The following is a 23,635-nucleotide window of genomic DNA, read 5'->3' as shown; positions in this document are numbered from 1 at the left end:
TACTTCTTTGGTTAGTGTTACCCCAAGATATTTTATGTTATTTGTGGTTATTATGAAAGGTGATATTTCTCTAATTTACCTCTCAGTTTCTTTATCATTTGTATATAGGAGGGCTACTGAGTTTTTCATATCCTATCACATCATGAAGGTATTTATTAGCTATAGGAGTTCTCTGGTAGAGTTTTGGGGGTCGCTTATATATATTATCATATTATCAGCAAATAATGAAAGTTTGACTTCTTCCTTTCCAATCTGAATCCCCTTGATCTCCTTTTGTTGTCTTATTGCTATAGCTAGAACTTCAAGAACTATGTTGAAGAGATATGGAGAGAGTGGACAGCCTTGTCTTGTTCCTGATTTTAGTGGAATCCCTTTGAGTTTCTCTCCATTTAATTTGATGTTGGCTGTCAGCTTGCTGTATATTACCTTTATTATATTTAGATATGTTCCTTGTATCCCTGATTTCTCCAAGACCTTTATCAAGGGGTGTTGGTTTTTGTTGAATGCTTTTTCAGCATCTAATAAAATGATCATATGGTTTTTTCTTTCAGTTTATTAATATTATGGAAATACATTGATAGATTTTCCTATGTTGAACCAGTTCTGCATCTCTGGAATGAAACTGGCTTGATCACTGCACAAAGCCCATATTTGAAAAAACAATAGTGTATTGATGTGTATAAACTGTTTCTTAAGGGAATTTATTAAAATGTGGTTTCCATGAAATTTCACTGGGGTCCAATAATTTGAATTTTAGGTTAACTAACTGGAATACAACCATGTTGATGGCAGAAAGCCTTAATATATCACCAATGCTTAGAAAAGAAAATTTGGTTCCTGATGCACGTCTTCCTTTGTCAATTCCCAAATAACCACATGGACATATCTTACCAAGGAAATTGGTGTCCCCTTTCTGGGTTGTTATCCTTGTTGATACAAGTTTTAAAAACAGGTCCAGAAGAAGACTCAGGGACAGGTTTGTTAGAGTCGGAGGGAAAACTAAAGAAGAGACAGGTCATATATCTTGGCAGTAGCTAGGAGGAGGGATGTGAGAAAGAGGAGAGGAGAGAGGATGCCATGGCTTTTGAGTTAGGCCAGCATATTCAACAGTGGAGATCAGCAAGCCTGACAGCAAGCAGCACTTGCATCAGGAGTGAGAAAGCCCATAGTGCAAGAGAAAACATGCTGAGGTTTGTAATCAAGAGATAGAAAAGGAGAAGAAAGGCTCTTCTGAGCTGGGGCTGAAAAACAACTATGCTTAGCAAAGCTGCATAACAGGGGCTCCTCAGTGACCACACTGAGGGTCGGGTTTCTGCGAGAGGAAAGCACATTATTGAGTTAAGGGAATAATCATTGCTCTCCTACCTTAAGCATGGCTTTAGGTGAATCAGCCTTCCCAAGGGGTGGCTTTTTGACTAGGTGATTGCTAGGCTTATTTGAATTACTTCTTTCGGAAGAAGACAGGAGCACACACTGTTCCGATCTTTGGAGAGATCAGAACGCCATGTTTCCACCCACGGCCAGAGGTGAAAGTCCATCCTCAGCAGCTGTTAAGGCTCTCCTAACACAAATATCCCTGTTCATCTTTAATCTAAAGTTCTACTTTAGCCATTCTACTTTTTTACATTCTCTGTCTCTCTTAATCTTATTTACCTGTCTTCTATCCATCTAATTGTTTTACTTCTGAACCATCAGAAAGTTACTTCTTGACAAAATTTAACTTTATCACTCAATTTTGTGGTATTTTTAAGAAAGTAGACTTTTTCATTCAGGCTACAGTGTGAGCCCCCTAGACCAGACCTAAAAGCCCAAGTTAGTAAATGACAGGTAGCCCTACTCTCCAGCGATGCTGTCTTCCTCCTTTACTCCAGCTCCTTTGGTATCTGTATTGCTGACCTTGGCATTGTAACACTTAGCCAGAGCATCTCCAGACCTTTAAATATCATCATTACTTGGAGTCTTCCAACTAAAAGTCTGTCCAAGGGATTCTCACCTGCAGAAACTTTGCCTCAGGGTTCTGAAATTCATGGAGGGACTTGAGAGCAAATATGAACCCCATCTTTGGCCTTGAAGCTTCTGCACAGACAGTTGGGCTTTATAACCCAGGAGCCTCTGTTCTGGGCTTTCTAAATGCCGTGATCCAGCCACGGATGGAAACACAGACGAAGTGGCCTTTCCTCACTGACTGGTGATCTTACGCTCATATTGGAAAGTTTTGCCTGAAATTTCTTTCCTTGAATGCCCTTGATCTCACCAAAATCTGGTAGCAGCTTTAAAAAACCTTCCCACTGCTTCCAGTCTTCATCCTGCCTTCCAGAGCCCTGTCATCATATAGTATATGCATTTTATAGTTTTAAAAATGTATTTTCAATGCAATAGAATTACTGTAGTAATTCAGAAAAAGCAGCACATGAGAGAAAGAAGTCACGAGGCAGGGTTTATGTGGAGGGGTTTTAATTAGGGAAAAAGGAATGGAAGGGGAGTGGGGAGACAGGCCTCTGGGAATAGGAGTGGCAGAAGAAAAGAGAAGAGAGAGAGGGACAGACGGACAGATGGGGGGAGAGGCAGAGGGAGAGATGGGAGGTGGGCACGGCCCTTTTAAGAGGTAACATAGTGAATGTGCACAGGTGGTGCTCTTAGTAGCTGCAGCTGAGGACGTGTACCCAAGGTCAGATCGGGACAGATGCCTGAATAGCACTCCTCCCCTTTTATTTATTATAAAAAGGTGAGGAGTTAGAAAAGGGTAGCAGGTGAGGCGGGGATGAGGATGCTGTGTTCTCAGTACTACTTCCTGCTGACCAGAAGGGCATTGCTCATCTTTGGGTGACCTGGGGAAGCTGGGGTGCTGGCCACATCCTGGAGTATCTGGTTGTGTCACTTCTGTGGAACCATCAGGTGCAGCTTGGGCCTGGCAAAATGCTTTCAAGGTGGGTCCAGGTTGACTCCCTTGATAGATAACAGTAGTTACTTTGCCTTTTTCCCCAACGTCTGTCCATGCTAAGTTTTCTTCATGTCTCAAGCTCAGACATTCAAGTTTACAGCATTGATACAGGGTTCTCTCACGTCTCGGCTTTCTGTGATGCCCCTGATTCACTCTTACCTATGATGTTTGCTATAGCTTATAATCCTCTTTATCTTTCTAAGGTGATATTTTAAAAATTATTATAAGGTTTTATAAATAATGCAATTAAATTCCACAATCTCAGGACCTATTGAAACAATCATAAACGATAATTTCAACTATTAATGTTGATTCTTTTAGCTCCTTCCTATAATATTTATCTAATTTGCCCATCCAGGATGGCTAATCATGTTTCATCTGACTGACGTTTTCCACATTCACCTACTGTAACCCACTGACTAATTTCCCATTTTCTAGTAAGTATACTTGCTACAGTGTTTTCAAAACACCGGGTGCAATTCTGAATCAATTGTCCCACTCCAGGCCTAACTAACCCTTGCCACCTTTAGAACAAGTTTTTGAGAGAAAGAAAAATAAAGTGTGAGTCAACAAACCATGGTTACACACTGCTAGGTGAAGCTTGGCGGCAGAATGTGACACAAGGAGCGATGCTGGTACAACGTTATAAGGAGGGTCCCCGTCCTCCCACCACTCTGGCACACATACTGAGTATTCATTCTGTGCCAAGGACAGCTTCTAAGGATGAAGTGTGTCCATGTTCAACCATTTAGTCATTCGACACAAACTTACTGCTGACCCTAATGCGAGACAGTTTTAAGGATGCATTTCAGCCAATTTAAAGTATCTGATGTGACATTTGTCTTGTAGAGCTTATATATTCACAAGTAAGACTCGTTTTAAAATTTTTGTACCTTGTCATTTGTGTGTGCGTGTGTATTTGGGTTTGTGTGTGATACATGTGTGTGCACGTGTGTAGTTGTGCATGCGTGTGTGTATCAGAGGGTAATGTTTCTTCCTCACTCACTTTCACCTTATTTTTTTTAATGGAACCTGGAGTCACCAGTTGTCTAGACTGGTTGGCCAGCAAGGCCCAGGCATGCTCTTGCTTTTGTGTCTTCAGGGTTAGGACCACAGGTATTTTGTTTTTATTTCATTTATGTGTACTGTCATGTACAAACTTACCCCTCCTTCTTGTCCTGCTACCTCCTTCCCCATCCCCCACTCCTTCTCAATATCAAATTCATGGCCTCTTTTATATATAAATATATATAACACCTATATATTTATATACAATCACATATTTAATAATTATACTTATATATTCAAATATTTATTTGCCTATAAATTACATACAAATATACATAAATATATTTAAGTATATAGTTTTATATATTCCCCCATATATAAACATATACATACATTCACATGAACACACACAAATAAATAGATAATACAACTTGCTGAGATCATTTAGTGTTGCCCATAAACATATGTTTTTAGGACTGACTGCCTGGTATTTGATAGCTAATTAGGGGGGGTACCTTCCTTTTTTATGTCGGTGCTGGGGATTGAACTTAGCCCTTGTCCTTGCCTGAAAAAGTGCTTTACTGATGGAGCCATCTCTCCAGACCCTCTTGTCAATTTTTTTAAAATATTAGTTCTCCATTTCTTTGTTGCCTCACTTAATTACATAAAACTGTGCAGTTTCCTAATTGCTGATGTCTCTGCCTTTGACCTATCCATTTCCTATGTCATGTGCTGCTCTGGACACTGGAGAGTCCAAGCTAAAGATAATGGGCAAAATGCATTTCTATGGAGCTTACTGCATTCAGATGGAGTCCCCATGTTTCTATGGAGGGTACAGCATTCGAATGGAGGACCAGTTCTTATGTTTTCAAAGATTCATTTGATTTTATTATGCTGTCTAAGCACATAAAGAGTAGAAAGAAAATAGAAAAAAAGAACCAATCATTCTCCAAAGATATTAGCGTAATAGGTGACACAGTATAGGAATTTCCAGTTAAGAATTACTAAATAAATTGAAATTCATAAACCCACCTTTTCCAGGTAACTCATTTATTTGTATTTTAAATGAATATCAGAACATATGACCTCAGATTTTCAAGTAGATCATAAAGCAAACTCAGCAGTTTCCTGTACCCAGGTGCATTTTTCTGGTCAATTTTCCTGCTTCTTCTGCAGAAAACTTCAGCTAGTAAGCAACATGGGATGATATGAAGTACCTATGTTTGTTTTTTTTTAAAGGGTGGGACAGCTTTGTGCTTTCCCTCCCCTCACAATGATAGAAATCAGCACAACATCAGGCTTTTCTGAAACCGACTGTCTTTGGACAGAAACTTGGTGAGGACCACGTAGCTATTGAAGTGTCGTCATTTATGGAGGCTACGGTAGGCATGCGTTTGTTCTGTGGGGCTATTTAGTCACAGCGATGCTTTCTTTGGTGCCTTTAGACATTACCAGAGGAAGCGGTATTCAGTCGAATTCATTCACTCACTGGATACAGAGATATTAATTGAGCACCTCCTTTAAAAAAAAGCAGCTGAGCACTGCTTTTTTGGATCATGTAGCTGTGTTGACAAGTAAATACTGGAGAAATGAGTGTGTATATGAGGGCTGTCACAACAGTAGGGTGCTGTGTGAAGACATCACTGATGGGGTCAATAAAGAGCTAAAAGGTCATTAGCTATGCAGGAAGAGGTTAGGCGGGACTTCCGGAAGGAGACACCAGAGGACATGGAGAGAAAATAAGATGGAAGAAAGGTAAAAAAAAAACCAAAACTACGAGGTAAAACGCAGATTAATATGAAAGGGTTAATTTAAGTTCAAAGAGCTAGTGGCTAGATATAGGCTGAGATCTCATAATTAATAAGTTTCTGTCGTTTTTTTTGCTAGTTGGTGTCCGTAGGAAAATTAGCTTACAGTAGAGAGGCTAAGTGAGGTGGGAGAACAAGGCCTTGCAAGGTTGCCAAGCAACACGAAAGTGTACCATAGCTTGCTTGCTTCCTTCCTCCTCTCCCTGCTCCTCTCACCTCTCTCCTTCCTTTTCCTTCTCCCTCTTTCCTGTTCCCCCTCCTTCCCTCCTTTCTTTCTTTTCTCTCCCTTCCTTACTTGTCTCTCACTCTTTCCCCATCCTGTATTCTTTTTAAAAAACCATCCAGAAGCTAGCCGTACAGTGCTACCTAAATACAGTCCCCAAGGAGTTCTACAGATACTCAAGTGGCTCCTAGCTGAGTCCTAGCTAGGTATGGATACTGTAAAGGAAAAAGGGGGATTCTTTTCCTGAGTCACAATTTCATTAATGATAGTGATAACAACGGACACTTTGGAGGGTCTTCTACATAGAGAACATAATTTTCAGTACTTTATAGCATAAATCATAACCCAAACAATCCTAAAGCAGGTACAATTAGTATCCATATTTTATATGTGAAATGATAAGACATAAAAAATTGTGCAAGATCTAGGAAGCAGTGGGCTCATGAAGCCACCATAAATTAAGCTTTTAAAAATGAAGGCTAGGGGCAGTAAGTGCATCTGTGTACTTAGCCAAGCATCTTAAAAATGGGAACTAACTCCCTCCTAGTTTTTGATGCTTCTAAAATTAAGTAGCTAATCTTCAGCATAATGCAGTTGATAAGGAAAAAGACGATTTGCTGCAGAGAAGGCTCTTGTTTTGCATCATCCCTGCTGGAATTGACCTTTCCTGGTTTCTTCCTGAGGACTGTGTTGACACCTTCCAGCTGGGCTGTCAACTTACAGACTCTAAAAGGATAAGAGAAGGCGGCCTTAGCTCTCTCAGGTAAACTATCATTCTGTCTCATGAAAGTTCTTTTTAAATTTAATTTTATTGTTTAAAAATTATTCGTGTGTATATATTATATATATATGTATAGGTATACATAGATGTGGTTCTGTGAATGAGTGCAGTGCCCTCAGAGGCCACAAGATGGCGTTGGATCCCTGGGGTCTGGAGTTACAGGTGGTTGTGAACCACTCAGTATGAGTGCTAAGAATCAAACTCGGGTCCTCTGTTAGAGCAGTTGGTGTTCTTAACTACTGAGTCATCTCTTCAGTCCTGACAGAATACTTTTAACTTTCTGAATTATACCATGGTTTAAGCTGCGGTGGTTTGTATGCAATGGCCCATAGTCATGGACATTTGAATACTCGATACTCAGTGGTGCTGTTTGGATAGATCTGAAGGTGTGTCACTGGCGGACAGTTATGAGACTTTGTCTTAGTCACTGTTCTATTGCTCTGAAGAGACACCAAGACCAAGGCAACTTATATGAGAAAGCATTTGATTGGGGCTTACAGTTTCAGAGGATGAAGCCATGATCATCCTGGTGGGGAGCATGGTGGCAGGTAGGGTGATGGTGCTGGAGAAATACAGCTGAGAGCTTGCACTTGACTTGCAAGATGGAAGCAAAGAGAGAGTGAACCTGGGAGTGGTTTGGGCTTTTGGAATCTCCAAGCCCACCCCCAGTGACACACCTCCTAATCCTTCCTAAACAGTCCACTAACAGGGAATTAGACATTCAAATATGAGCCTGTGAACTTCATTTCATCGAAACCACCATAGATTTCAAAAGCCACATGCTAATCCCAGTTCACTCTCTCTGTTTTCTGCTTGTGGTACAAGACAGAAGCCCCCAGCTTCCATCTCTAGCCACCAAGCCTCCACCCTGCCATCGTGGGCTCTAACCCTCTGGAACTGTTAGCCCAAACGATCTCTTTCTTCTATAAGTTGATCTAACAGGTTTTTTTGAAAATCACAGCTATATACAAGTTACTAAAATGTTTGCTATTTGTGTACAAACTCCTAAACATCTGCTTTTCTACGTCCTAGATGAATGTCAAAGAAATGGATCCTTATAGCCTTTCAGACACAGTGAGGACCTGCTCGACTCTCCCTTTCCCTACTTCATAGCATACGTACCACTGACTCAGTCTTCAGAGGTAAAAGGAGTGTAGTGAGAGTTTGCAATTTGCCTCAAGGTCACACAGTGAGGAACAAAATCCTTTCAATCATCAAAACATAGATTTTCCTCTAGGGGATGTTATAGACTTGTCTGAAAGTATTTTCTGTGTAGCATAGGATCAGGAAGGATGGATCCACATGTGGGTCTGAGATAAGCTTGGTCACTCTGGCTTCCTAGCTCTCCTGGGGTCTTTTTTTCACATTACTGTTGTTCCTTACAAAGCTTCATCGTACCTGATAAGTAGCTTCTGGAGATGTGGACAGAAGAAATTGCTTCTACAGAAGAAATTCTGTATAAGCTTCCAGCCTCAGGTGTTTCAGATAGCACCAGAACACTGACTAATGGAACACACCTTTGCCTTTGCCCTTAATCCTATCCCCGGGTTTTGCTTTCCCCAGACTTACTCTATTACTACTACTGTATCACAAGCGTTCACTATAGACCTGGCAGTACACTTTTGCACATATGTGACAGGAAAAGTAATCTAGTGTAAAAAAATATTACACAATTTTTTGAGGTTATTAGCACTGAGATCAGAGAAAGCTACAGTCAGTTTTTAAAGTTTTGTATTATTTTTTTATATATTTGGAAATCAGAAACTAGAGTTGTGGAATAATAAGCAACATTAAATATTTAAAAATTTTAGAAACAGGAATAACAACCACCACAAAATCCTGATATACCAAAACAAAAACAAAAACAAAACAAAGCAAAAACAAATCCAAGGAAGGGCAGATACTGTGGATCACATGGAGACTGGATTTATGCATGGAAATTAAGTGTAGGAGAAACAACTGGAAAGGAAGAGATGGAAGAAGGGGAAGAGAATGAAGCAAGGGAGACAAATGGAGAAAGAAATATGTACAGAACAGATGGATCAGAAGCGAAACAAGTACTGCTGGATGGAAATTCAGTATCATTACTATGCAGCTATTTCCACAGCACGCACCCCTGAAGTTCACTCCCCACCCCCAGAAGGTGATAAGCCAGCCAATGGAACCGGGAACGAGAGGCATATAAATCACTTAGCCAGTACTTACGGAGATTTTATTGCACATCAAACTTCCATACATATCACGCCAGGATTAGTGTTAGCTCTCTGAAATGAAGCAGCAGTAGGAAGACCACATGGTGTGGACTGCTCTCCAATGACTGTTTTAGCCAGCTGTAATTATCATGATCATCTGGAAGCCGAGTGTGCCAGTAATAGAAACGGGTCATGGGAAGAGTGGGTTCTTGTCCGGGCATGTCATTATATGACCTTGGTTGGCCAAGCTCTGGGTCTTGGTTTCTTTATTTGCTAAAAGTGGACAAGGATTTTATGTCCTGATTATTTCACAGGGGTGTTGGGGAGAGGAAACCAGAAGGATACATACCCACTTGCTTCCATAAGGACCCGATGCCAGAAGAATGTAAAACTGACCTTGTTCTTTTTCACTTAACAAAGCGGTGGGTAGGTGGGGGTGGGGGGTGGGTATGATGACATTGTGTGCAAAAGGCTTGGTGACTCAAAGAAGTGTCTTTTTTCTGCTCAGTAATATCTGGTCTGGGATTATTACTGCTTTCCCAGTGATTTTAGGCATACCCTTCTCTTTTAGAAATGTCAAAGGTGCAAACGCTATTCTACGGCTGTGATTTGTCATCCTGGCTGCCTGAGCAAGATGCACAGAGACAGTTCAGTAATTAAGCTTTTCAACGTGCATCATAAAGTTTCATTCCGGCAAAGGCTATATTTATCAGCTCTCAAGTATTAAATCACCCCACGACTCAGGCTCAAGCCGTTTCTCCCCAGAATATGCTCCTTTCAAAACACAGCAGCTATCGCTGGCTAGCTTTACTAACAGAAGTCCTTCCTTGGAAATACACTGGTGATGTGTGGTCTTGTGAGGTAGAAATACACCCCCGGGACTGTTTGATGTGTCGCCGACTCCCATAGTCTCAGGGGGGTAATGGTGGACATCCTGACCCTACAGTATTTATAGCATCCTTCCGGTAGCTACCAGGACATGGATTTCCTTAGCTAGTTCTTTTCTAAAGGGGAAGAGGCAAATGGAAACTCAAATGCAGTAGGGGTCTTCAGAATGATTGAAACAGTGAAGTGACAATGATCTAGGTATTGAGGGGGTGGATGCTCACATTGTCAGCATCTACCAAAACTCACAGAAGTAGTGGGATAACATGCTTAGAATCAATAGCTATGAAACATTTTAGTGATGGCTTGGAAGAATAATTATGTAACTAACCCATTTCTCTCTTTACAAGTTTTTCTTCCCTTATAGGACACAGGCATGCCATTGTTCTTAAAGGTTCAGAATACTTTCTGCCCAATGACTTCAGACATATATTTGTTTAAAACAAAATAATAAAGACAACTGAATGACTCTTTAGGTACTTGAAAGAAAAAAAGACAAATATTCATCAAACATGGAGCAGTATCATGCAATAAATCATTTTCCATTATTTTATATCAGAAATTACATTTTATTTTTCCTTTTAATGCTTTCAAATGAAGTGGCACTAGCCACATTTCAGTTTTTTAGTTTTGCCCATTTATTGCTAAAAGGCAAGCTATCCTCACATTCCAGAGAAACAGGTCCTTATTTGTTGATAAACCAGAAAGCTCTGCCAGTGCTTGTGTAGGTATTCATGTTGCAAGAACAAGTAGGTGAATGCAACTTAAACACTGCCAAGAGACAAACTCTTTGGATAAATACTTCCTAGTTTAGGAATCTGAAACAATTATTTCTTTGCTTTCAAAATGACAAAACCGGAGGCTGGAGATATAGCTCAGCAGGTAGAGTACTTGCCTAGCACATGCCAAGCCTTGGGGTCTGTACTCAGTACCACATGAACAGGGCATGGTGGCTGTGGTGGTTTGAATGAGAATAGCTCCCATAGGCTCCTGTATTTGAGTGTTTAGTTCCCAGTTGATGGAATTATTTGGAAGGATTAGGAGGTGTGGCCTTGTTGGAGAAGGGAAGCTACTAGTGATGGGTTTTGAGACCTATGTCATTTCCAGTTATCTCTGTCTACCTCATGGTTGTATCTCAGGTTGTAAGCTCTCCAGTGTTGTGTCTGCCTGCTGCCAAGCTTCCTACCATGTTGGTCATGGACTCATCCTCTGAAACTAAATCCCACTAAGTCCCACTAAATCCTTTCTTCAAGTTGTCTTGGTTATGGTGTTTTGTTACAACAACTGAAAAGTAACCAAGACCATAGTATACACACCTGATTTCCCAGTATTCAGGAGGTGACAGTAGGGAGATCATTAATTTAAGGCCATCTTTGGTTAATAGCAACACTGAGGACAGCCTTAAACTTGTTTCTTTTTCAATTATTTAAAGATTACAATATAATTACATAATTTCCCCCTTCCCCTTTTCTTCCTCCAATCTCTTCCATGTCTACTTCCCACTTTTAAATTCATGGCCTTTTTTTCTTTAATTATTGTTACATATATGAATAAATATCTGAATAAAATATGCCGAGTCTGTTTAGTACTGTTTTATGTATATGATTTCAGAGCTAACCACTTGGGACTTTGCTGTGGGATAATGCTCTTGTACCCTGTAAAGATTTGTCACTTATATTGGTTTAATAAAGTGCTGATTGGCCAGTAGTCAGGCAGGAAGTATAGGCAGGGCAACCAGACTAGGAGAATTCTGGGAAGATGAAAGGCTCAGTTTGCAGTCACCACCTAAATAGAGAGGAAGCAAGATGAGGTATGCTACACTGAGAAAAGGTACCAAGCCATGTGACTAAACATAGATAAGAATTCTGGGTTAATTTAAGTTGTAAGAACTAGTTAATAATATGCCTGAGCTAATAGGACAAATAGTTTATAATTAATATAAGCCTCTGTGTTTCTTTGGGACTGAAAAAAGCTTCCATCTACAGGATTTGATAACCAATTAGGAGGCTTCTCCTTGGGAAGCCTAATTTTCTCTCTCTCAGCATTCCTTCACTCCCTGTAGTTCTTTGTTTAGGGGTGGGGTCCCATGATATTTCCCCTTTCCACCTTAACATGTCCATTGGAGTCCTTGTTCAGGTCTCTTTAGGTAGACATACTGTTGAGGTATCCTGAGCACAGCTTCCCTATCATTTCTAGGAGACACAGTTTTACTGCAGATTTCCTGGTCCTCTGACTCTCACAATCCTTTTGCCCACTCATCCAAGATGTACTCTGAGCTTTAGGTACAAAGAGAGATTTCCTTGGTGAGTGATAAATATAGTTTAGATGAAGTTATTATAATTAGGCTGACCATGCTACTAGATTCCATAGATGATCAAAAACCCCAACACCATGCATGAGAAATCTCCCTTTTCAGTTGTTGGCCAAGAGAATCCAAGCGATACCCCCAAACAACATATGCTATCGCTGTTTCTCTTTGTTGCCTCCCAGAGATTGGAGACCCTATGATTGTAGACACTTTGCACATAGAACATAGAGGATAAGGCTGAATCTGACCCGAAAACCTCTTCCCTGAGACATGTTTTCCCAGTACTAGAAAGTGCTAGGCAAGCTGGCTAAAAGGGAGGGAAGAAACCCATAGTCCTATCCACAACAGGATACCTATAACCACAACAATAACCAGCATGGCAATACATCCTTAAAGCAATAGTAGTATTCATATATTAATGGTAACCAACAGCTCTCTAATAGAACCCAAAGTCTTCTCAACAAGATGAAAATCATGCCGAATACCGGAAAGCTAGCCAACTACCCAGGGCTCATGAGGTTAGAGATATTAGAGGAGAACCTACCACCACCACCACGCAATAAACTGCATCCTAAACACACACACAGATTTATTTTTTTTAAGACAGACTGTCATAATTTTTGCTTTCCAAATTAATAAGAAATAGCTTACTTGAAAACCTGAGGCTCAATTTTTCTCCAGCCAGCAATCATGGGACCAAATACTGAAGTATATGGGTGACATGCCAAATGGCTAAGTTAGAAAATACTGAGAGATTTAAAATGCACTTATTCTCTGATCAGCAGGATTTCTGTTGACCAACAGGAAGTTCATTAGCCGTGGCACAGTGCAAGTGGTACGATGGACAGCAGCAGTCCGAGGAGATCTCATGTTAAAGACTGATAAACTTCCTCTCAGTTCTGTTTAATTTTTATCTCACATATGAAGGTTGAAATTTGCTTTAAGGCTAAAAAGTACTCTGCAACTTGGCAAATGAAGATTCATGTCATTTTCAGCCAACCTGTCGGGGGTCCTTTTGTGGGTCAAGCTGCTCTTCAGACTGTAGTCTGGTGACATATGTGACCTACTACCCAGAGCCTTAATAACTTGGAAAGCAAATGAGAAACAAAAATTATTCCACATTTCAGAGAAATCTTACATTTTAATAATTTGCAAAAATGTCAATTCAAGGATATGTGTGAAGTTATAACACAAGACTTGGTAATGGTTGTTCTTTATTCAGGACTGAAGTTTTCAAAAAGATAACAAAGGTTTGGGCCCATAAATGGGAACTTTGGTTTAGTATAATTCTGTGGATGGTTATTTGTTCCTCATAAGAATTATTTTACTTTAACAAGGATCAGTCATAGAAAATCAGAGAATGCAGGGAAGGAGCAAAGTCTAAGAAATTATCCTTTTACTATGGGTGGTAGCTATCAATATTATTACATTGTTTTTATATTTCATATGAAAAATGAGACTTAAATTTTTCCAAGTAATTCTTCTCCACAGAAAAACCAGAATAATTCATAGCAGAGGTCTGTGAAAACAAAGAGTCCCAAAGAGAATGTAGAAACAAGAACATAGACACTAAATATGATTCTTCAAAGCTTCCATGACACACAGGGCAGAGGCAATGCAGCCATCGAAGGTGGAGTGAGTAAATCCATCTCCTCCACACACCAACGAAGGGTGGAGGTGAAGAGTCATCTGGCCAGGACAGTTGTCAGCTGAGTTTGTAACCTGAAAAAAGCAAAAATAAAGAAAAAAAAGATTGGAGTTGGCATTCAGTGTGTCACTACACTGTCATGGTAATGCCAACTAGGCTTTTGCTCCCTGGAGAAAATAAAATTTTACTCACAGGGGGGAAAAAACAAAAAACAAAAACAAACAAACAAACAAAAAAACCCAAATCTATATCAAAGGTTACCTCTTGTCAAAATATTTACATATATATTCTCAAATGTTTAAATTTCTAATTACCAAATAACTGGAAATGTACTGAACTTCTAGATTTGGAGATACTATGGTCTGAATGCTCACCTGCCCTCTCCAAATTCATATGTTGTTCTCCTGTACTGCATATTTTTATGTCAACTTGACACAAGGTAAAGTTATCTGAGAGGAGGGAACCTCAATTAAGAAAGGCAAGCCTCTAGGGCATTTTCTTAATTAGGAATTATTGGGGAAGGCCCAGGCCACTGTGGGTGTTACCATTTCTGGGCTGGTGGTCCTGGATTCTATAAGAAAGCAGGCTGAGGAAGCCAAGAGGAGCAAGTCAGTAAGCAGCACCCTTCCATGGCCTCAGTATCAGCTCCTGCCTCCAGTTCCTGCCATGAGTTTTGATGATTAACAGTGATATGGAAGTATAAAGCCAAATAAACCCCTTTTCTCACAACTTGCTTTTTGGTAATGGTGTTTCATCACAGTAATAGTAACCCTAACTAAGACAGATCTTGACCCCAATGGTGATGGTATTAGGGAAAAGGACCTTTGGGATGTGAAAGGCATGGTGTGAGATAAGTGATCTTATGGGAGTACACAGTTAAAATCCATCAACTATGAAGAAAGCAGGTCCAACACCGAACCTGTCAATGACTTGACCTTGGCCTTCCCAGCCTCCAGGACTGTGAGAAACACATTTCTTTTGCACATATGCCACTGTAATTTTGCTACTGCTCTGAATCATAATGTAAATATCTGCTATGCAGGATCCCTGATATGCGGTCCCTGTGAAAGGATTGATAGACCCCCAAAGGGGTCATGAACCACAGGTTGAGAACCAGTGCTTTAAAAGCAGAAAAGCTTTGCAGAGAACAGCCTTGTTTATAAGCTACATTTTGTCTCCCTTGCCCATCAGTACTGGAGATTGTTGGCATACAAAACAGTTCCAAAATAGCCCAGAATGGAGTATAACAAAGATCTATTTCTTAGGGGATAAACTCATTGTATAGTACAATGTGATAAATATATCCTAAGATGGCATCAATATGAAAAATATTTTAAGCAAAGGTAGAAACATGCAGGCATACAATATGACAAAATAACTTTGCAAAGGTGCACAAATATTGTAAACAGAAATAGGAGCATATTCAATATAATTGAATATAACAAATATAATTTGTATATAAAAATATAATTTGAATTTATATCAATATACAAGAATCTATACCAATGTAATTTGTCTATAAGTAATAGCTCACAAATAATCTCACTATTACTCACTATTATTATTATTAGTGTGAGTAAGCTCACAGTAATCTACCTATTATCCCATCCCATCTATTCCTTTTTTTTTCAAGAGAGATCCTTGAGTTTACTTCATTTATACCCCCAATCCTATATCAGTTATAACCAACCCCTAATAATGTCCCTAGTCCTGAGGACAAACTATGTTGGGAGATGGGACATCGTTTTCTAGAATTACATTCAACTCTCATGGGGGTGATGATATTTCTATGGAATCTGTAAAAACTGAAATGATGGTTAAGTTTCAAGATTACTGTCTGGTACAATTGCAGATAGTCTCTGAATAGTTGGTAGGGTTTTTCTGAAGTTCTTATCTGAAGTTCTGGCCAGAATGTTATAAGGAGGTGTACCATCTCAGCTAGCCAAGCTGGAATCATCTTGAGCAGTTTGTAACCCAAAACCAATCTTAAAGTGGTACTATCAGAATGACATTGTAACAACCAGGTTGCTGTGGAGCCCCATATTCTTCATTGAAACTTCAAAGATTACTACAGGAAAATTAATTGTTCATTGGGGAAAACTTAAACATTATTCATATAGACATATATTCAATGAAAGGTACCATAAAGACAAAAATTGGTATGAGAGAAGTTAAATTTTGTGAAAGCAGAGTTTTGATAATAGGAGTCCCTAAATTTTATCTTCCTTCTGTCCATTACCAGGTGGCTCTTAAGATGAGACAGAAATTCTGACTTTTTCTTTTAATAACATGCTTGGATTTAGAGAAGGACAGTGTCTACTGTCCAGCTGCAAAGCCAGTTTTAATTTTTAAATGAGTTGAAACTATCATTATACTGAGAAGTAGAGAGATATGTATGTTTAGGTAGTGAAATTTTACCCTGCAGAGGACATTGGTATCATAAATCAGATCTCTTTGCTTCGTGATTCTTTGTGGATAGCTATCTTTTCTTAGTTAAGCATCTAGATGTCCAGGTCTCTTGACTTTTCGAAGATGGGTATTTTCCTGCCAAGACAAGAACAGAACCCTGCCCCAACCCTTATGAGGTTTCCTTACAACCTGTAGGATTGTCACCTCTGTGGATGAGCTGTCATTTCTTTTTATCAAGAAGTTTCTCCTTTTCAAACCAAATCTTTATTAATTTTGATAGTATCCATAGCTTTTCTCCTCCTGTGGAGGTTACTGGCCCGAGATCGGGCTTGGCATTCATGGATCTGAACTAGGAATGCAAGCCTGTGTTCCCTGTTGTAGGGTTAGAGCCTCTGCTCCCAGTCAGAGCTCAGCCTGATCAGAGCAGGCCTGGCAGAAGCCAGAGAAGCCACAGAGCAGTTGCAGTAGAAAGCAGTGGACAGCAGTAGACAGGACCACGTCAGGTAGCATGGACCATGGTGGGAAACTGCTAAGTCACTGTGGCAGGCCTACCGAGCCAAACCATGCTCAGCTGTGCGCTAGAGAAGTAGTTCAGCAGCAGAAGGGTAGTTCAATTGCACGGGGTGGGAGAATACCATAGACAGGGGTCTGGGCAGGGCCCAGCAATGGTGTGAACTTGGGCCCCACATTAGATGTCAATTTGTTGGTGTACCAAAGAGTTTCAAATAGCTTGGAATTGAGTAGAACAAATGTTTATTGATTAGGGGACAGATTCACAGAAAGGGTAGCAATCTGCAGTCCTCTGTGTGTACTGAGAACTGGAAATGAATCCAGCAGCCAAGAGGCCAGTAAATGCTTTTCATCTGCATTTATAGTACATAAGACCACACCAAAAGTAGGCTGTTATCTTAAAGGCTATTGGTTGAAAGAGTTCCCACAGCAGGAGATTGAGCCCACAGGCTTCAGCAGGAAGGGCTAACCAGAAAGCTGTTCCTAGCCCTTCTATTTTGCTTAAGCAGATAAAAATTTTGAGAGACACCTGTGTACACACACACACACACACACACACACACACACACACAAACACAATGCTGATAGCTTCATATTCACACTTTTCTGGAGGCTACTTAATAGAAACATCTATACACACAGACGATAATCTTGAAACTTTTGAGATAAAGACCTTGAGTGGTAAACTAACACATATTAGGGACAGAGAAGCACACACGTGGGCATACAACTAGAGCTTTCAATTTCTGCTTAGGTAGGATTCTAACATGTTGGATTATTTGATTAGCCAATAAAATGTCGAGGAAGGAAGGAAACTTCTAAGGTCTTAGCTATTCATGTGGCGACATTCACAATTTCAAAATGTTTCAAGTCTGAAAGCAAGGGAAACTTAGCATGCACAGAAACGGGACATATGACAAAGAGAACAATGGCAGGACCCCAGACTACTAGCCTAGGGGTGGGGGACTCTCTGTTATGATGGCTCTCCATTGTGGGGAAGACTTGAGAGTTTGCATTTTATTCTGCAGGTGGATTTAAATCACTTAGAAAAAAAAAACCTTTGTCTTTTCTGAGAATTTATGCATCTAACACATCTACATTTCTAGGAGTATTACATTAGTCACCCAGACCAGGCAAGAGTTCTTTCTGTACAGCCGTGTCACACATGTGAGCCAGAGAAACCTGACTTCCTATAGGGCTGTTTCAGCCCTGACACAGACTTTAAATACAACTATTGAGATGTGGTTCCTGGCTGTGGCTGGAAGCAGAGCCATGGGCTGTATTATTGCGAGAGAGTGTGGTTTCGACAATGACAAGATCCTCTCTCGCAGGACTCTCTGTCTCACATGGCTGAAGACACTTGCCAAAACACACTCCATGCTTTCATAGTTTCCTCACTGGGTAATTGCAGCATGGGCAATTCCACCTTCAATGCGATGGGATTGATTTCATCTACACTGTTGGCTGCCGAATCAGTGGCCCACTTTCCCAACCACGTGATCTGGCAGCTGGCATTTACCGTTCAGCAAATTAAATTATACGGCACTGATGAATTACCAGCTCACAACCGAGCAGAACATTTCCCCTAAAGCTCCCCTCTGCTTATTAGCTGTAAGTTTAAGAGCGCTCAGGTTCATTAGCGAGATAGCAACTGGAAGGCACAAACCCCACCGCAAGTGGGGATTCCATGCGTATGTCTACTCTTCATACCTTCTCTGTGAGGATGCGCACCAATGAGTTGGCTCCATCCCCCATGTGTGAATTTCCTAGATGTATAAAGCTAAGTCACTATTTAAAATGCTTTGCTTGGACAATTATACATAGTGTACTGGGTTTTGTCAACTTGACACAAACCTAGACATATGCGGGAAGAAGGAATTTTAATTGAGAGAATGTCCTCAATAAGACTGGCCTGTAGGGAAGTCTGTGACATATTTTCTTACTAGGTGATTGATGTGGGAGGGCCAAGCACATTTGCATGGTGCCATCCCTGGGCAGGTGGTTCGGGGATACAGGAAAACAGGCTGAGCCAGTCAAGAAACAGTGATCCTTCTTATCTTCTGCTGCACTTCCTGCCCTGCTTGAGCTCTTGCTCCGACACCCCTCAGCTATGGACTGTTACCTGGAAGTATAAGATGAAATAGATCCTTTCCTCTCAAAGTTACTTTGGGTCATGGTGTTTTACCACATCAATAAAAACCCTAAAACATAGACACACACACACACACACACACACACACACACAGAATTTCAATCATAACTGTAAATACATCTTTTACAACCATAAAAAGTGAATAAAGAAATATACTGTTAGTCTTTCCCGAGACTCATTCCTATGACGACACAGAACTGCTGACCTCTGATCTATGACATCCATGTTCTTTCCATACCATCCATCTTCTCTCAGTACTGTCTAGAACATGGGCAACATGGTTTTTCTTATGACTGCATTATTGAGCTCTCTAGGGGTTTTCCTTTCAGCACTGATGTCGCCTCTGTATCAGATAAGACATTGCAGAAAAAGAGTTTAACTGGAGTTTCTTTTCAGTGGAACAACAGTTTCCAGACGGTGGCCAGACCGCTTAAATAATTAAATAATTTGTGGTTCAGGGTCTGCCCACTTTAATGAGAAAATAACCAAGTTCACATGTATGAAACCCATATGTTGACATCACTTTGCTCCATGCTGGTATCTCATAATGGGTGAAATAAGACAAATATTAAATAGATTAGCAGAGGAGATATGGTGAAATACATAATAATAAGTAGTAAAAACCCACGAGAAAAAAGATAATTAAGGAGAAGCAGGACCCTTGAGGCAGGGTCTGTCTGATGCACAGCACTGCATTGTCTGGATTTGAATGCATCCAGCCACAAGCTCTGCATTTTCTCAGTCCGTCTAAATGAACAGCATTGTGTAGAGCTGACAGGAATAGCTGCTAATGGGAGAATCGACTTCTTCAACTATAAAGGTAAGTGCTCTGAATCCAGAGTCTAGTCTGGTCTCTCCAATAGTGCCACAGTGTATTGGGGTGACATGTACAGGAACGCCTGACAGACATCACTAATCAATGGTGGTATTGGTTTTCATTGAGCACAGAAGTGGCTGTGACACCTTCGCTTTAGTGCTGCTGGGAGCCACTACCAGTTGGTTGTAGCTGGCCGTGGCTAGGATACACTATACAGCAATCATAAAAAAGACTAAAAAACAGATGTAATGTGAAATACAGGAATAAATTATTCTTTTTTCCTCTTTCTTTCCTCTAAAGCTAGGATAGCCTGATGCCCTGTCTTTCTCTAGAGACCTTTTAATGTGAAGAAAAAGGATTCGAGCAGAGTCTCTTCCTCTATGTTAAAAAAGTCAACTAGAATTCTTTCTAAAATCTTCTAAACTCCTCTACAGACTACTGCCCTGCCATAGAGTGTTATACCAGGGCTCCAGCTGTACTTGGAAAGAAAACTTTGTCTGTAGGTGTAAGTCTCCAGAACCACATAAACAAAAATCAGAAATGGTGGGAAAAATAGGATTGGAGAAGACGACTCAGACAATGCTAGAAGATGTAAGTTCGGAGCCAGGAACTAACAAAACCGTGACTATTGGTATAAAGCCCTGAGCAGCTTCACTGTCTCAGCCTCCGCCTCTAGCTGCGGTGACTCATTCTCTGTCGCCAACCACCACCCTTCGTTCTTCTCCTTTGAGATGCAAGCTCTGGAAGGTAGCTGCTTCTAAAATAGATGAATTTTATATAAATTAAGAAATATGATCTGAGATGTAGGCTGTCTCCATCCGTCCACCATTTTGGTGCCAAGGAACTGTCTTTATGGTTTCATCATCTATCTGTGCTTGCATTTCTGTTGAGGAACCTGGTATGTTGGGAATCCCTACAATTCTTGAGGCCTTTGAAAAAAATTACTGTTTGGACAAAAGAAGGCATTTCTGTAGAATTTTCAGGTTTTCCCATATAATACTTCACAGTTTTCAAAGCTTTATTTTTCATTGTGAAAAAGCATGTGTCAGTTACTTGAAAACATAAACAACATATCTCCCACCATGTTTCTTATGGCACGCAGTAGTCCTCCTAATTCCCAGGGCGTGTGTTTGAAGATCGCCAGCAGATATCCAGGATAGCACCATGTAACCCCAGTTCCTTCTGCCACTTAGGGTTGCTTCCACAGTCGCTTTACCATGTGTAGCTGCAGCTAAAAGGTATTACTTCATACATCTAAAGTGATAGGCTGCTCTGAACAGCCCGACAAGTTCTCATGTATTCTTTCTCCTGTCCAGAGTGTGCATTGATTGCATGACTTATCCATGCTACATGCATTACCTGTCAATGGCAGTTCTTCACAGAACTTTGATTGCACTGTGTTATTTTAGATGTCTTATTTTGCTTTCTTTATTGTCAATCTTCTGTTGCATCTAAGTTATAAAAGACTTTAACACGAGTACATAGGTACAGGAAAAAACAGCATACATAGGCCAACTGTTATCTTCAATTGAAGGTATTAACTGGGTGTCTTGGCAAGAATGATCCATGTATAATGGAGGGAATATGGGATGAGCTAATTCTTATGAAGAAAAAATAGCCATGTAAGAGATTAGATAATTTTACCACATTCTTATATTACATTCTAGTGGTTACCTTAGGTTCCCTGAATTTGTATGAGTTTTGATAGGAGATGTCATATGTGACTTGAATAGAAATATTGTATCTTAAAAAGATCTTTATCCACTCTGGAGGACCTATTCAGGGTGACTGTTAAATTTTATCTGAATTCAGGGAAGCTGTATTGTCTCACATTCACTTGTTGAGGTAAATTCTGACTACTGATATCCTTGCCTTGCATTTTCTCTATCGTGGTCTCTCTCTCTCTCTCTCTCTCTCTCTCTCTCTCTCTCTGTGTGTGTGTGTGTGTGTGTGTGTGTGTGTGTGTGTTATTGGCCACACTGGCAGTAATGCAAAGCTATGAAGGTTTAGATGGATGGAACTGGTGAACATATTTTCATAGTTCCTTGCCTTTTCTAGCCCACTGAAATGTAAACCCGGGCCATCCTATCAGAGTAGGTGTGCCATAATGGCCCACGTCTTAAAGGCTTGTTCCCCAGCCTGTGGTGGAGTAGCTATTACAAGATGGGCCTGTAAGAGGAAGTTAGATTACTGGGGATGTTTGTACTTTGACCCCCCCTTGTGCTTCTCAGCTATCATGAAGTGACAGTTGATCTCTTCTATGGCTTTCCCACCACGAAGAACTACCTCGTCCTGAGGCTTCTCAGATCATTAGACAACATACACATTTCCCTAGAAAGGCTCCCCCCCCAACAGGTATATTGACACAGAACCACCGCTAACTAATAGTGTATATGTCTGTTGGGATGTAAACATATTCACCTTAATTTCAAAAGCTGGAAAACCTAATAGTTTACACTATTACCACACTGTAGCTATACCTCAGTGAAGTTAAAGACTTTAAGTAGTGTTTTAGAGAGGACACACATGAAAAACATCTCTTTGAATGCTCTAGGCATCAGAGAGCAAAGAGATCACTTTTTCTGGGTGACTTAGCCATTCAACACCCATACCTTTTAAAATTCTTTCTTAAAAATTCTCTGTATGCTTATGTTTTTGTGTTACAACAGGAACAACACACAGAGCATATGTCTTTTGTATCTCTCTATCACAGTGTCCCTAAGAATAGTGTTAAAAATATCTGTCAATCACACATCTAATATTATGGAAAAGTGACTCAGAACTGGAAAAATAATGACACATTGGGGCATTCATTATACCTTTTTGCCCATTTTAAAGCCTATTTCTTTGAATGACTCATCACATCTGACTATGATTTCTAAGGACCCCAGTGCCACCTCACTCCATGCTGTAGAATTTAATATTCATAAAGAGTTTTATCTACACACGGGCACCTTCCTGTGGAGACAGTAAATTTTAATTGGGCCGTCTGTGTTCTGTTTGTCACCTCATCTTTCCTCTGGTCTACTCATCTCTTCAATGTTCTATTATATTTAATGGTGATGTCATAAGCCCATTTCCTCATTGCACTTTAGGGAAAGTCTTACCGTATTATGGATGCTTGGCGGCAAAGCCTTGTGCCGAGTATGACAGAGCTGCTGTAAAATTACTACTGGCTACAATTTGTCCTCAGTGTGGGGGGAAATGAGGCGGTTTGGTCAACTCTCAGTGGGGCTGTTCACTTTATTGGTATTTGTGTATCCAATTTTAATAAACCATTGGGCAGATGTAGGATGAATGTGCCACAAATCAATGCTACAATTCACAGAGCAGCTTCAGCGATGTCAAACTGCAAAGGACACACTTTGTTGACATTGAGTTTGATTGCTGAGGTCTATATTGGGCCTCTTTTAAAGTTCTGAAAGCATTAGAACAGCCTGTTTGGATAGACTTTATTCAGAACAAGCACACAATAAAGACCGACATATGGTTTCCTCCAACACTGTCTCAGTTAGAACAGACGACACAATAGTCATAACACACGTCCCTTTAGAATTTTTAATTTAGTGGAAAATTGCTCTGCCCTTTAGCAACTTTTAGTATATTAACTCATCAATTATTCAAGCATGTGTCTTGTTCCTAGGTACTGCTGGGTACTACGAAAGGTAAGAGGGCACATTGATTTTATTTGCATCTGAATATAAACAACCTACAGCAGTCTTCTAATGAACTTGATTGCTCAGTAGAGGCAAACATGCTTCTAGTGGGGAATCAGAGATGAAAAAAAGCTTGCTGTTCTCAACTCATCCCTCTTTTCCATGTTTAACTTGATCAATTCTCAATTCTCCATTCATTGAGCCCTTCCCCATCTCATCCCATCTCCCATTCTCCGGGCATCTCTCTCGATGACCCTGAAGTCTGACCCTTGGCATTTCCTTCTGGTTTTCATTCAT

At 40.3% G+C, this 23,635-nt stretch overlaps 1 protein-coding gene across 4 annotated transcripts in view; it reads right to left on the bottom strand.

Annotated features, from left to right (window-relative positions):
* Positions 1 to 23,635, bottom strand: part of Rnls (renalase, FAD dependent amine oxidase) — a 277,039-nt gene that overhangs the window by 4,205 nt on the left and 249,199 nt on the right. For 3 of the 4 annotated variants that reach the window (XM_048438855.3, XM_048438854.3, XM_048438853.3), the window contains one exon: positions 13,344 to 13,868. The exons of the other annotated variant lie outside the window; for it this stretch is intronic. In XM_048438855.3, the coding sequence (XP_048294812.3) occupies positions 13,716 to 13,868 (153 nt within the window). In that variant the 3' untranslated portion in view covers positions 13,344 to 13,715. Of the gene's footprint in view, positions 1 to 13,343; positions 13,869 to 23,635 lie in introns of those variants that run through there. 4 annotated transcript variants of the gene reach the window in all.

This window comes from Myodes glareolus, chromosome 7, assembly GCF_982192425.1.
Source record: "Myodes glareolus chromosome 7, mMyoGla1.1, whole genome shotgun sequence".
Taxonomy (NCBI): Eukaryota; Metazoa; Chordata; class Mammalia; order Rodentia; family Cricetidae; genus Myodes; species Myodes glareolus.
The sequence above is the reverse complement of the archived record's forward strand: the minus strand, read 5'-3'. Positions and strand labels throughout refer to the sequence as shown.